The 15,543-nt window shown below is 35.5% G+C and overlaps 1 protein-coding gene across 1 annotated transcript in view; it reads left to right on the plus strand.

Annotated features, from left to right (window-relative positions):
• The window catches only part of LOC149246557 (uncharacterized), a 28,191-nt gene extending 16,957 nt beyond the window's left edge, over positions 1-11,234 (plus strand). Inside the window, exons 2-3 of the mRNA XM_089455712.1 lie at positions 8,136-8,192; positions 9,190-11,234. Of these exons, the coding sequence (XP_089311838.1) occupies positions 8,136-8,192; positions 9,190-9,270 (138 nt within the window). The 3' untranslated portion in view covers positions 9,271-11,234. The remainder of the gene's footprint in view (positions 1-8,135; positions 8,193-9,189) is intronic.
• Positions 11,235-15,543: the final 4,309 nt, after the last annotated feature.

The following is a 15,543-nucleotide window of genomic DNA, read 5'->3' on the forward strand; positions in this document are numbered from 1 at the left end:
TAGGTCTGTTTGGGCCAAATTTTAGATGACACAAATTGATTTCTTCTTTATTTTTTTGCAATGAAAAATGTCGAGTATAGCTACATTATTTTTCAATAGTTAGGATTTTTCACTATAACTTATTGTTTTGGATCTTTGAGACCGTGAAATTTTGAGGAGACGGAGGTGAGATCTCTGGGTACATGTGGTCAAAATTTCAGACATTGATACGTTATACTTTCTGATATATGCCATGTGGAAGTTCAAGTTCCTGAATGCTCCTAAAATCAGCTTCAAACAGATCAATTTTGTAATTTCGCTATGGCTTATTTTTAGGTTGTTTCGGACTACGAAATTTTAAGGAGATGGAGGCGAGATCTATGGGTGCATGCAGTCAAAATTTCAGAATTTGGTTCGCTATACTTCTAGAGATATGCTTTGTGGAATTTAGTGGTTTTGTATGGTCCTAAAATCAATGTCAAACAAGTCACTTTGACGTTTTTGCTATAACTTTGTTTTTGGGACTCTTTTCAGATTGTGAAATTTTCAAAGCCTTGAGAAGACATACAAAGGCCCCTGTAATGTTCCAAATTGAAATTTATAGCAAATAACAGAGTCATGTACAAGGAAGAAACAACAATAAACAAATTCCAAACATGCACATCAAAATACACAAGAAATTGAGCCAAACAACTGAGCCATCTTATTAATATAGAAATTTGAGTACATAAATGGCAAGGAATGATAGAACCTAGGCTTGCTAATGCAAGCATGCAATACATAGGTGAAGATCTAAGCAAACTCCAATTGAAATGGCTCAATTAGTCCCAACCAGTGTTGCAGGGGAGCACCCCCCCCTCGATCTGGCTCCTAATCCACGCTCTGGGCGGGAGCGACTTGGGAGTGGGTCGGGAGCGCGGCGATTTCGAGAGTGCGTTCCCTAAAAAAAAATTACACTCCCTACCATTTTCCAATTCGAACTAGGGAGCGTTGCTTCGAGAGCGATTTTTCCAAACTGGGAGCGGTCGGGTAGTGATCGCTCCCGGCGGCGGTGAGCGACGCCTGCAAGAGGAAAAAAAAAAGTGACGGCCGACCAAGAAAAAAAATCCACCAGCGACGAAAATAAAGGGAGGGAAGGAGGGAAGGGAAAGGAGGGGGGTAATATAAATAAACCCTCTCCCTCATATTCATTTCATTTTACATTTGAGAGAGTGAGAGTGAGAGAGAGAGCAAGAGAGAGCTAAGAGCAAGGAGAGGCATCCAAGGGGAGATTGAAGAGCTTGCAAGGGGAGATTGAAGGCCAAAAAGGTAGGCTCTACACTCTATTCTAGCAATTTTTTTTAAATGTTCATTCCTAAATAAATAAATAAATTTTTTCTCTATTTCCCATTCCATTTTTTTGTAGATTCAAAACCTAAAATTTCAAACATCATGGTTATATTTCTTGGCATTTTCTTCTTCTTGGTTCACTTTTTGGATATTATGGTGTTCAAGAGTAGAAAAATGAGGGTTGAAAATGAACAAGGGGATGAAGAAGTGGGCTATAGTGGATATGATGAAAACCCCGAAGAGGAGTACCTTGGTGAGGAGGAGTTGGTGGAGAGTGAACATGAGTCAGCTCAAAAAACTAAAGAAGACCAAACTCCATTGTGGAAATATGTTAATAGGTCTGAAGCAGGGAAAGGGGGTGGAACCACTAAATTTCATTGGCCCCAGTGCAACAATAATTACACAGGTTCATACACTCGTGCCAGAAAGCACCTTTGCTAGAAAAGGCCATGGGATGGAGATAAACCAATAGGAATCAAAACTTGTACAGGTGTGTCAATAGTATATAGAGACAAATACATCATGGAAGAGGAGGAAACCCAATACAAATCTAAAAAATCAAAGGGTTTCTTTGAACCAAGCTCACAATTGCATGCACAAAGAACTCCTTTAGCATCCTCCCATGGCAGTGGATATGGAGGTAAAAGGTCACCAATTTTAAGGCGTAGAACCATATCAGATTTCCTTGATGAAGGGTGTAGGAATGATGTGGATTCAAAAGTTTACAAGTTTCTCTATGCATGTGGGATACCATTCAATGTTCTTCGCTCACCTTATTGGCATGAAATAGTTTCTGCCAATGATGCCCCTAAAGGATACAAGAGCCTTGGGTATGAAAAGGCTAGAACCATTGGACTTGATCATGAAAAAGAAAAAATATCACATTCTTTGAGTAGAATGACAAATTCTTGGACTGACCATGGGGTGTCCATTGTATCTAATGGATGGACAAATGTAAAAGGCAAGCCATTGATAAGTGTTCTTGTTGTGTCTGTTAGTGATTCCATCTTTCTTTTAGCATATGTTTACTCAAACAACTTCAAGAACGACATCAACATTGCAGAACCCTTACTTGAAACAATTAAACGTATTGGGCCATACAATATCATCCAAGTCATCACTGATAATGCTCCTAATTGTAAGGCAGCAGCAGCAATTATTGAGGATAAATACCCAACATATTTTGATCTGGGTGTTTGGTCCACACAATGAATCTTTTGATGCATGATATTGGTAAGAACAAAAACCAACAATACAAATGGATTGGTGATTTGTACAAGAGAGGGAAAGAAATGATAAAATTTATTACAAATCATAGCAATACCCATGGCCTTTTCTGCAGTCACTCAAGATTGGAGTTGTTGAAGATTGCGGGGACTAGATTTGATAGCTATTACCTCACCTTCAGTTGCCTTTTGAAGGTAAGAGAATCATTGGCTAGCATGGTATGAAGTCCACACTCGTAGGTATTAAAGGAAAGGGCTACAAATGCAGTTGATAGACAAGGTTTTGAACAGGTGGAGGAGATCGCTCTTGATGGTATGTTTTGGGCACGTGTGAGGCAAGTATTGGAATTCACCAAGCCCATTTATCACATGATTCGGTTTGCAGATACAAATAAACCAGTGATTGGGGAGGTGTATGAGTAGATGGATACCATGTTGGGGCAAATAAAATATATTGCTCATAAAGATGATCCCAACTTGTATACATTGATTCACAATTGTGTGTGTACACAGTGGGATAAACATAATGTTACACTACATGCCTTGGTGTATATTCTTACGCCAAAATACTACTATGCATCTTGGTTGGGCCAATCTGCACCAGGGGGTGGGGTTAGGGTCAAACCCCATATAGATGAAGAGGTATCCATAGGATATTTGCAAGAATTAGACAAGTTGATAACTGACAAGGAGGATTGTGCTAGTCTGCGTCTTGAATTAGGAAGATACTTCAGTTGCACTAGTTTGTTTGTTTCCTTCCATGCAATGGAAGATAGAGACAGATTTGATGCTCTCACATGGTGGGAAGCATATGGCAGCCAGGGACTTTTGCCAAAATTGGCAAAAAAAATTCTCTCACGGGTTGTAAATACTTCTTCTGCAGAGAGGTGTTGGAGCACCTACAACTTCATACATAATGTGACAAGAAACAGACTCAATTAAACCAGGTAGAAAGCTTGGTTTATGTGCACTACAACTTGAGGTTGTTGATTCATTACTGTGATCGGTCTTATGAGGATCCAACATATAAAATTTGGGACAACCACCCAGAGGATGATAATTTGGAGGATGGCACTATACATCTTGAAGAACTCAAAGCAGAACTTATGAGAGAGGAAGATGAAGCAACGACCATGCCACCTCCACCATCCAGTAGCAGTTCTTGAGTTCCGAGTCTTTTTCCTTTTCTATCACCACCTCCTTCTACACCCTCACATGGAGGGCATGTGCTTTATGGTTGGTTGTGGGTCTATGCAGGAGGAGACTCCTAGAAGACCACCACAACCTACTAAAAAATTAGACATTTCTCGTGGCAAGGGCCACATGAAGTAGTAGATAATAGATTTACTTGTCTTTTCTAGTTTCTAGTAGTTTTCATAGCTGTTGACTCTTTCATATTTATTATGATATTTTTTGTAAACAATATATGACAATTTAAGTTTGAAGTTTGAAGTTGTCAATTATAACTCACTGGTAATGAATTGTGAATATAATGCTTCATGAAAGTTGTTCATTTCATTTCATTTTATAACATTTCATTTCATGTTAGATATTATTTGTTGTAATGGTTAAACTTAGCTTACAAGTACAACTTTGGTGATCAATGATGATAAATGTTATATATTGAATTTTCAATTTTGAAAGCTTGAAGTTGAAACTTTAAGAATGATGAATCATGATTCATGAGACTCAACATGTTGTATGTTACTAACTTGTGGACGTGGTTGATGAAGATTATAAATTCTAGATGACTGTTGTTATATGGTTCAATGATCAATCTATGTTTTTTTTTATGTTTTTTATATCTAATTCATCATTCTACATGTTTTTGTTGACATATATGTATCAAAAAGTAAAATATATATCTATATATATATATATATATATATATATAATGCTCTGGGATTTGCTCCCAAACTGGGAGCTTCTGAAAATTTCGCTCCCACAACCGTTTTTGCTCCCGCTCCCCGCTTTCGCTCCCGCTCCCCACTTTCACTCTCGCTCCCAAGTAACACTGGTCCCAACACACTGCCCAAAAAAAAAATTATTGTTGTTGGAGGTGAATTGTGATTTATACCATCAAATTTGCTCCAAAAATTAGACAAAATTAACTAGAGGTTTCTCTCACCCAAATCTATCAAACCCAGAAAATTCTTGGGCTAATTCTAGCTGACCTAGAAAGCCCCAAAATGTGAAAATTACCTATAAAATAATATTGATGCTACTTTGTTGTTAGATAAGAAACTGAAATTTTGACACCAATAATGCTCGGATTGACCTGAGATTGTAGCCACAAACTCCCCTCCTATAAACTAGTAAAACCTAGAAAAAGTTTGGCCTAACTCCAAGCCAAAATTGAACCCACAATATGTCCTACTATAAGAATGTACAATTTTGGCCCAAATATTACTCAGAAAATTCTATAAAATTAGTTATACGCTTCTCGCACACCAACCAACAAAACCTATAAATCATTTGGGCTGATTCCAGTTGCTCCCAAATTCCCAAAATAGAGCAAATCTCCCAACTACATAGTTTTGCACCCAACCAAAGAGAAACTGTTGAGAAATGATAAACTCTCCTGCAAATGGCTGAGAAATTGTGCACAAATATCCTTCAAAAAATAGCTATCACTCCCAACTAAAAACCCCCAGAAAATATCAACACCAAACACCAACAAAAAACTTTTTTCTCCAACCCCTGTACATGCTTTATAAGAGAAGATTCGGCCCAGTTAAAAGATACAGGAACATCTCTGAAAAATGGTCCTAAACTCCTCTAACCAGTAGAAAATCTCCTGCAAATACTTGAAACCTGCAATAGAAAGATGATGCTCCAAATAACCTCTGGAGTTTGTCTTTTTCATCCATAAATAATGAATTTCTAAGTGAATATTTTGTAATAAACTCCCAAATTCTCTCCTAGGGTGAGACTCGAAGTTCACCGAAGGTAGAGGTGGAGTTTCCACTTGGAAATTCCTTGTGCTAAACAGCACTAGTTGACTTGGCTAAGTAGCTCAAGCAAACTCCAAAATTAGAAATGAAATGTCAAAATAGAATCCCCAAAATGAGGCTCTAGCCTTCCTTTTGTTGTTACTTTCCCTTCCTCATACCATGGTTCGATTTCTCTCGCACTATGCTTTGATACCATGGTTTTATTCTTCCCATGGTTCGATTTCCATTCTTGGTAATCTCCACAACTTACCTTCACTTTAATTTTTCTTCTTTTCCTAAGTGCCAACCATTGCCTTTTCTCCAAAATTTATTTAATACCTCCACAACTTATTTCTCCTAATTTAAATTATCTAAATATATTTATTATTCCCCAAAATTGCAAAATTGAGAATTTCCCTTAGCAAAATTATTAATTGGGGACATTATAGTACGTTAGGTAAAAATTTCATAATCATATTTGCGAAATTGGATACATGACATGTACAACTTCTTGGGTAGAGGTCAAAAACAATCTTTGGGAGAGTTACCATAAATTTCATTTAGAGATTCAAATTTCGGTCAAACCTGGTGAAGGCAGAAGTAGAGAGTAGACTTGGTTAAGGCAAAAGCAACAAGCAAACCTAGTGAAGGTAGAGGTAGCAAGCAAGCTTGGTGAAGGTAGTGTGAACGCTATCATCTTTTGAAGAAGTTATATGCACTAAAGAAGAGTTGTCATTGAGGGTTGTTGCTCAAACAAAGAGATTGGTATCTCTTGCTAAGTTGGTGTTTAGTGGTGGGGATCGGTGTCTCTAGTAGGTTTGTACCTATGAATATTTGTGGTAGTGGGGATTGGTGTTTCTTGTGCCTACGAAGATCTATAAGAGTAGGTTGGTGCCTGCAGAGAATTATAAAGATAAGTTTTATTGTTTTCTTTTGAAAGGGTTTCCACATAAATCTTGTGTTCCACGTTCTATATTAATAGATCTCATATCTGATTGTTTTCTTATGGTTGATGAATGTTTGAATAAGTGAAAAAATTGTCTTATACTGATCCCCCCTCTTAGTATAAGCGTGTGCTCAACAACTTTGATGTTTTTGAATTTTGTTTCTAGATATGAATCATTGTCATTGCGATTTAGCTATATTTTCCCTTATATACTATATACATGATAAAACTTTTCTTATTTGGTGGCTAAGGGTTTGTATTTACATTTTTTAGTTAAAATTTGCATATTTTTTTGTACTTTTTAGTCAATCAATTCTTCATCCTAGTTTTTTGACTGGTCATATTGGAGTCCTGGTTAGATCCTTGGTTGGTTTCAATTGATTATAACTTTGGGTGATCTGACTCAAATTTAACCAACGCGAATCAACACACAATTGACCAAGTTGAATCTCCAGGCTATGTGGCCAATGACATCGAATGTAGTTAGGGCACATAATGAGACCATCCTACAATAGTAAAAATTGCCCATAATAGAATGCCATTTTTGGAGAAAGAGCTCGAGAAGGGGACTTCCATGTGATTAGTATTCACTATGTTGACCACCTTGTTGATCTCTTCTTTTAGAGGGAAGAGGTGATGAGCAGTGTCCATCGTGTCCTTGAAGTGAGGGAAATTCTCAATATAAGTTCTAATGGAATAAAGGAGTTCAGAAGCTTCCGAGAACCAACACTCTTTATGTATAGAGAGGCCTAAGGAGTTAATCTCCTCCAAAGAGAAGAAACATGATTTTCTTGGGAGCACTATTTTGGGGGTAGCAATAAATTGGTGCTTGGCTTGATGAATTAATCTATTGTTTAGATTATTTGATTCCATTTTCAACAAACTAATCCCCTTCTAGGCTACTTATTTCAAAAAAACTTTGGATATACACATATTAGATGAAGTCATTCGCCTGGTCATTCAACAATGTGTTTGAAATGGTTATGCTCTCTACTTGGTACTCTAATGGAGGGAATGCAATGTAGTATAATAGATTAGAATGGGATTTTATTAAGGTGTTCGTGAGGCCAACTCACCTATGGGATAAAAAAACTTAAATCTCGTTGCAACATTACTTCTAAAAATTGAAGAAAATAATAAATATGTGGAAGAGATCATATCCCTTATGTGAATATCTGAAAGTGTTACGTTACTCATTTGAATCTGACCCCCAAAGGTGGGTCATCTATTCCTATAATTTGCTTCCAAATTCTCATGTGCATTATCCTTGTGGTGCTCTTTTCCCTGTCCTCTACTCGGGTCTCCCCAATTGCTGCTTCCCAACTTTTGTTTTTTAATGCTGCTACCTTCCTTATGTGGGAGAGAGACAAGTAAAACTTTAGGCCTGAAGAAATAGGTTTCACAACCAACCCTTGGAGTTAATGAAAGGTGGGGAATCATACAGCCCCAGGAGAGGCATTCGTATTTGTTCTGGACAAAATTTTCTTATCTGGATTTAATGAATCATAGGAATGGAGTATGGCTTCCTTAGTTTTGATCTTATTTGTGAAGTTTTTTATAATCTTTTCTGCAATAGGAAATATATCTGATGTTTTACTTCTGAAGTGAAATGGGGAATTTTATTTGTTGCTTTTGACTCATAAGTTACTGAGCAAGTAAACCAGACAAGTTTTGGTGCTATTGTTCTCATAATTAAATTATCAATCATGATCCTATTTTCAGGTTTTCGAAAGCAGTAATCAAAAGGGGCAGTTCATTTCAGCAAATGAGCTACCAAGGGTGAGTCTTGTTTCAAACATTTGATTTCTTTAGAAATTTGAGAAATCTACCAGGCATTGCTATTCTTGCATGATTTTAAAAACCTACTAAAGCTAGAAGCTCTTTTTTTTTTTCTGTTTCTCTTATGATTAATGATGGATTTGTATGAAGCATTCCTTTGTTTTTATTAGCGATGTATTGTTTCTACAGTCTTATTAACCATTCAGTGTTTATTATTGTACATTAATAAATATTTTATTACACTTCAATTCTGAGCTAGTATAAAATCATGCACATGTTTTGATGTAATGTTGGTTGACTTACATTTTTTAGCATCAATTTTTAATTTATATGTTTAAAATGGTTTAATGTATTATATGCTCAATGAATGTTTCAATTATACTTGAGTTTTTGTTAATTTACAAAACTTTATCATATATCATTTCATAAATATACACATTAGTTGATAAGTTAATATTGTTTGTCAATATCCATCCACCCTAACATAATTTAATACATACGATAATATATCATAACATTAGCAATGCAAAACTATATTGTTGGAAAAATACCACAGATACTAATTAATAATCAAGCTAAGATATGGCATAATATATTAATAGTTATAGAATTAAACATTTTCAATTGTAATATTCTCTGTATTTTAGTTATCCCTGTAACTCTATCTCTTCAGGTTATGATTCTCGTGAATATTTAGCATGCCATACAGTTCTTGCATTTAGTTTTTCTGCATTTTACTCTTGTAAAAATCCTTTTCTTGTATGGTCTAGACTCTAAACTACTCTATTGGATTGCTTTGTGTTAATCCATCATTTCATATATATATATATATATATATTTTGCAGCTCATGGGACTGACAATAAAGGAATCGTTGTCCCAGGTTAGTTTTTTTTCTAGAAAAGGAACCATATAGGTTTCATGTTTTACTCCTTAAACTATTATAGATGGAAGCAGAAATGTTGTGGCTGGAACTTAGGTGATGTTTTGCTTGTTCAGATCTTATATACTGAAAGCAGACAGTTTGCAAATGACTTTGAAGCATCATTCAGAAGCACCTTCAACACAATACCGCGATAATGATAAGATATCATGTGATTCTGAAGGAAAGTGGAATGCAAACCCATTTGGGCAGATTGTTGATAGTTCATTACATGGTTTTGTAACAGATGTCAATAGTCACAACATGGACATAAAGTGTAAAACAACACGGAGGAAAAAACGAAGTAAGAAACAATGTCAACTGCAGTCAGATGAAAAGGGGAAAATGCAAGAAAAAGTATGCAGTCTCGATACTACATGTGAGCATGCATAGAAGACTGGAGATGAAAATGGATTACCCAGTTTACAGCAAGACTTTTCGAAGCAGCAGAGCTTCATGAAAGTTGAATCTCAGCTTGGTAGCAAGTTTTCAGAGGGAACCGAAAATTGCAAGGGTCAAGCCTCTAAAGATAACTATAAATTTGTAGGTAGTGAGGGTGCAACCTCGCAAGTAACTCTTGCTAGTAATGTGAAGCAGAGTAATTTCGATCATGTGAAGTCCGAAGTAAATGTCCATAGTTGTGGTGCTGGTTCTGGGGAAATTGAAAGAAGTAACTCGGCTATTAAAGATGTGGAAGTGCAGGATGCACAATGTCCAAAGTTTTTAATGGATAATTCCTTTTCTATATTGACTGAAAAGAATACAGCTACAGCATAGGGTTCTAGAGAGAATAGTGTGTCTATTGTCAGAGCGGAAATACATGGGAATAAAGAAACATTAGGGATTCTAGAGGATTGTCAGAAGATTGTGTTACATGGACATCCACAATGCGAGGAAATCTCCGATAGACAACTGAGGAATTTTTCTAGCTCTTTACCTGAAGCAGCTTTGTTATCTGTATTCTCAGATAGGACAAACATTTCTAATTGACAAATTCAGCAAAATGTTCTTAATGTATTTGATAAGTCTGTGAGGGAACAAGAAAGAAGCAACCAATTAATATCACTCGAGCTCATGTAAAAAATGAAGCAATTAAAACTTGAAGAGGAACAACTTCATATTAATTCAGAGTTGAATATGTTGGCTAGGAACAAATTATAGTTTAACCATTCCAAAGCATTGTTTAAAGAGAGTGCATTCACAGATGAAAAACAAAAGAGGGCATATGTTGAGCTTAGCAGACAATGTGCAGATGAATTAGTGGTGGGGATGATATTCATGCTCCTTGCTTTAGCCTATGATGTTTCAAGATATTCATGCTCGCTCCTTTCAGAAGCAATCACATCATGCCAAGCCACCAAGGTAATTTCGTTGATGTGTATAATATCAAGTCTCAAGATAAGTTGTGTATTATTCTTTACATTTCTATGATTGTTGTTTTGTTCCAATTGTGTGTAGGAATCACAAAAGTCTTCGTGGTTTTCCAACCCAGTGGGCACTGTAACAGGAATATTCCAAACTATTGCATGCGAAATTATGGTAATATCCCGTATGCTAGCAGGTGCTAGTTTTGTTTCAGTGATCGTCTATTTATTATTCCACCACACAGTCACAAGCTCTAGTCAGGCTAAGCCAGCAACGATTATCTTGGTTTTACTAGGATGCTTATGTGGTTGGGCAGGAAAATTCTCTGTGGATAGCTTGGGAAGAAGTGGGTTTCATTGGCTCATACATTGTGAACTACTTTGTATTTTTCACGCCTTTTCCAATTGTTTTACATCACATTTATTTTGTTTTATGAATGGCCCGACTTCAAACTCTGGTAGGAGCAGTTTGACACCCTCATGGATTCGTAAGTTTGTTTTCCATGCTACACTAGTTTTAGTTCTTCCAGTGATGGCTGGACTTATTCCGTTTGCTTCTGTTAGGGATTGGACAAAGCATTTTTGTGATATGTTCAAGGATCATGTCCTTGAACCAGTGAGCATGTCTCTGGCATATGGTCCAAGACGTTTTCTCTAGGTGTATTTTTAGAGCATTGTATTTTAGAGTGTATTTTAGGAACTGAATGTTGTCATTAAGTCCGCAGCTAGCTGTGGATGTAAAAGCTTGTAAAGGAACACTTTCATCAACTGGCCACTTTTTTGTCATGATTCTATGTACAGTTGTGCAAATCTTCTTAGTATAAGAAGTTGTTTTGTTCCATTTTTCTTAAGAAATAAGCAATCTCATATATTTATTGTAGCGCTCAACTCGACTTCGCTGAAAAGCTAAGTCTGATATCCATTACAAGGACACATGTTTCCATTTTAAGCCATGTGATCCAGTTAGTCATCATAATTTTCATGCATATGCGTTAATATCTTGAGGATTAAGACATATAGGAAGGGTATAAGTTTCTTGGGCACTCCTAAGTGTTGTGTTTTTTTTTAAACTGCCCTTTTCAGGATATTTATTTTTACCTCTCATTTAAATATAATGATGTGATATGTACTTGTTTTTATGAATATAAGAGCAACTTTTGTTGTGAATATAAAGGTAGCCCATTCATAATATAAAATTATTATGAATTTGCATTTAAAATAACATCATATGATTTTGAATATATTTGAACTTTGACAAAACTTAACAGATTACCTTAGATTTAACAGCCTAGACATCATTCCAACTTATTTTTATGCTTCATTCCCTCATAAATACAATCATTGTATATGAACAACCAAATGTTGAGCAGGAAGCATGCAATGATACCAAGATAGGTACAATTTATGGGAAGAGGAAAAGTGCTTAAAGCTGCAGTTCACATTCATATTAAATTCGCCATTCAAGAATCACACCCTAGCAGTAGGTAGAATTCCCAATATTTTCTCCCCTCAGTGGTAGCTATCCCAAGTCGCAATCATTATTTGTAGTTCATGGATATCATCCGCATTCTCGACATTTTGTGTATTTATGTTTTAAAAAATATAACAAGGTGAATATAAAAATGTAACTGTCAAAAGGAGTAAACTCAAGGCCCAATAAATCAAATGAATTATTAATTGTGTGAGGACTCGCATTATCATGGCCATTATGTGAATCAAAATGGTGTGGAATAAGGTACATTTGTACTGTTTCCCTAGTAAAAATTGTCATGTTTTAATTATGAGTAAAAATGATCCTCAAATTCAAGAGAAATTTTAGACTTTTTCATTTGAATATGCAATCAAAATTTGTGTGTTTTTTTCATGCAGCAGATATCTTCAGCCTTTCACACACCTACTTTGCTTTGACATGACTGATTGTTGAAATTTATTAAAATGATATCATTCATCCATACACATGTATTTACAAATAAAAGTTTCATTGAATTGAAATGCATAGTAAATGTAATACACAGATATTTATACAATTAAATTTTCAGTTTGCGTTTTAATTTGACAGTTTAAGTGCACATCAAACATGCTGCAGTGTTAAAAAGGGCCCTCTGACGAAAAGTATATATATGGCTACTTGTAAATCTTCAATTTTAAATTCACATCAATGATGATGTGATAAAGAAGAATATGTAAACACCCATCAAATTTAATCGTTACATAGAGGTTTGTTGTTTTTTTGTTATATATCAATATATATTTGTCATTGGCATAGTTTCTGCGGATTACAAATCATTAAACTTGACAATTGAATAGTAACTATTTTGAACACTAAGAGCTTAGGGATAGTCCCCTAATTCATGTTCTTGTTCATTGAATAATGAAAATAGCTCATATTCATCATTAAATTAAACAATTAAAACTATATAATAAATACATTAAATATGATATCAAGTTTTTAATTATTTATATAAGTTTTTAGATAAATTATTTAATTTGTGTATCTTTCAAATATATTATTTTTTTTATATAAATGATGAATTATATATCCTTAAGTTTATTTTCAATTTACAAGGTAATATATAAATTTATTTTAATATAATACATATGTAGTTAATTCTCATAGATAACACTAAAAAGCTTAGTAGTAACAATGCTTAAAATTAAATGTATTAATAGTGGGCAATCTTAATGCATTAATAATTGACATTTTAGTTGGATGGTAGATTAATTGTTTTCTAAGTGGTTGGGCATCAACACCATGATGTAGGGCATGATTTCAATTGTTACATCATTAGAAGACTATATGTAAGGTCCCTAGAGCCCATGCTCGATACACACCTAAGGAATATGTGATATCGCACGATGCTCCACTAGTCAAAATGGACGTTCGAGGTGCTCAATCCATGATTTGGGTGCCATGCTGAGTTGCGATGTGATGAGCACAATTGCACGACACTACCGTGCCCATATCAGCAGGTAAGGAATCATCTCATGCTATATCCATTGGTTAGTTGCACAACAATGTGAATAGGTCAATAAGAGTGATGTTGCGGTGGCCACAACCAAATTTGGGGTTTCCAATGTACAGCATGCGAGCGAGATGGTTAGATTGAGTTGGAATGAAGCGCGGACAAGACATTCGTTAAATGTGCGTGGCGTGCAAGAGATATGTCATCTTGATTAGTTATAATTTGACATGGACACAAAATGAACAGGCGTGTATTGGCCCATTCCACCCAACCAATGCAACAATTGATGGGCACGTGCATCACATGTATATATTCAAAGTGGAGGAAATAAATCAATGGATAGCTCAAAGCACACAGACCACAGATCGTTCAGGCTGAGCACGTGATGAACTCCTTGTAGAGTTGACAAGACAAAGAGCATGAGGTGAAGGTTGTGCCCTATCTGTGAGGTAGAGGTGTGTGGGCCAAAGGCTGGGGTTTTGTTGGTTTGTTGTAGGCCACTAAGATTATGTTTTGTGTTGGAACACGAGCCCCAAATTTTGGGTTTTCTCAAAGAGCTAAAATTTGGGGATCGACAAAGTTGGGTTGGTTTTTGTAACAAAGTTTATTATTAAACTTATGATTTGAGTATTAGGATGGATAATGCCTATTTTACATTGTCTCTTGCATGTGGTGAATTTTTGCAATTGATCATAAGTTAAAGATTGGTTAAGTTAAATTTCAGCTAATAAATGAGAGAAGGCATGGTCCAAGTCTAGTATGCCCACTTTAGGCAATCCATTGGGAAGAACCGCATTGGCGCCACATGGTGGGAGGATTTCTAAGACCTTGGGTTATGACGACATCTCTAGAGTCATGACACTATATAGGAAAATAAAGTGGGACATATTGCTACTGAATTCACATGATGGACTCTCATGCAAATAGAAGGCACATTCCATAACATCTCCTTCCACAACAATTAACAAGCATACTTAAATTTGTTTATTAAACAACGACTAATTTGATAGATGAATTTATTGACCAAATTTACATAGCTTCTCTTCAAATGTGTCAAATTTCAAATTTGATCAATGAAATTTAGTGACTTAGATTGCAAGTAATATATACATATCAAAGAGATGTTTTAAAATATTTTTAGAGTATTTTTTATCCCACATAATGATATTGTCAAGATTCACAAGAAAGAGTGTGAGAAATGAACAAAACCAACACAAACCAAAACTCCACAATAAAGAGAAAAACAAACGAGCACTAGAGAAACACGAGAGGATATATCAACTATGAATGGTGCAAACCTAAATAAAGAGTGAACCAAAGTATTCTAAAGAGAGAAATAAACCCATTCACAAGGACCTACACTTGATAGGTGCCCTTAAGAAAAACCCTTTATTAATGATTATTGATCACAAGATGATCAATTACAAATGAGAGTTGTATTTATACATCACTTAAGATTGGGATGGTCTCCCCAAGAGAGGTTATCAACGTGTATGTATAAGGATGACCTTCATATTGATTTTAACTGAATCTTATACCATTTTCAACATCCACTAGTGAGCCAAATAAGTAGCCATGAAAAAAGTGATGAATACAAATATGAGTGAGTGATATGCTTTCCTTTAGGTTCTTCCCGCTCACACAAGGACAAATGGCAAGGCATAATGTGGAGGAAAAGTTCCTCTGCAACTCAATCATTGAGCTATGTCTTGGGCTTGGGGGTGGGGCGTACTACAATGAACAAAATATCCTCTTGTAGTGCACATGCCAAGTTTCAAGAAGATAACATTGTTGTAAGCTCAAAACTAAAAATAAAGATTTGAATTGTAGCTTCATGAAGATTAACATGGTGCTTGAGGAGTTTTTGGCCATGGAAATAATTTTTTGAACCATAAGCACCATATAGAGAGCCATGTACAAACTCTTTCCCATGGTTGCAAATTTCGAACAACAAACTTCTTAAGAATTTAAAACAAATCCAACAAGCCTAAATGAATACCCATAAAGCAATTTTACATAGTAATTACAAAAGAAATGGTCAAAATCTTTTATTTCATCAATAATGACAACAATAATATATTTTTAAGGTCACAGCCAAGCCAGA

The sequence above is a fragment of the Pinus tabuliformis genome, chromosome 7, assembly GCF_031772625.1.
Source record: "Pinus tabuliformis cultivar Carrire ecotype Pingquan chromosome 7, CPIR1, whole genome shotgun sequence".
Lineage (NCBI taxonomy): Eukaryota > Viridiplantae > Streptophyta > Pinopsida > Pinales > Pinaceae > Pinus > Pinus tabuliformis.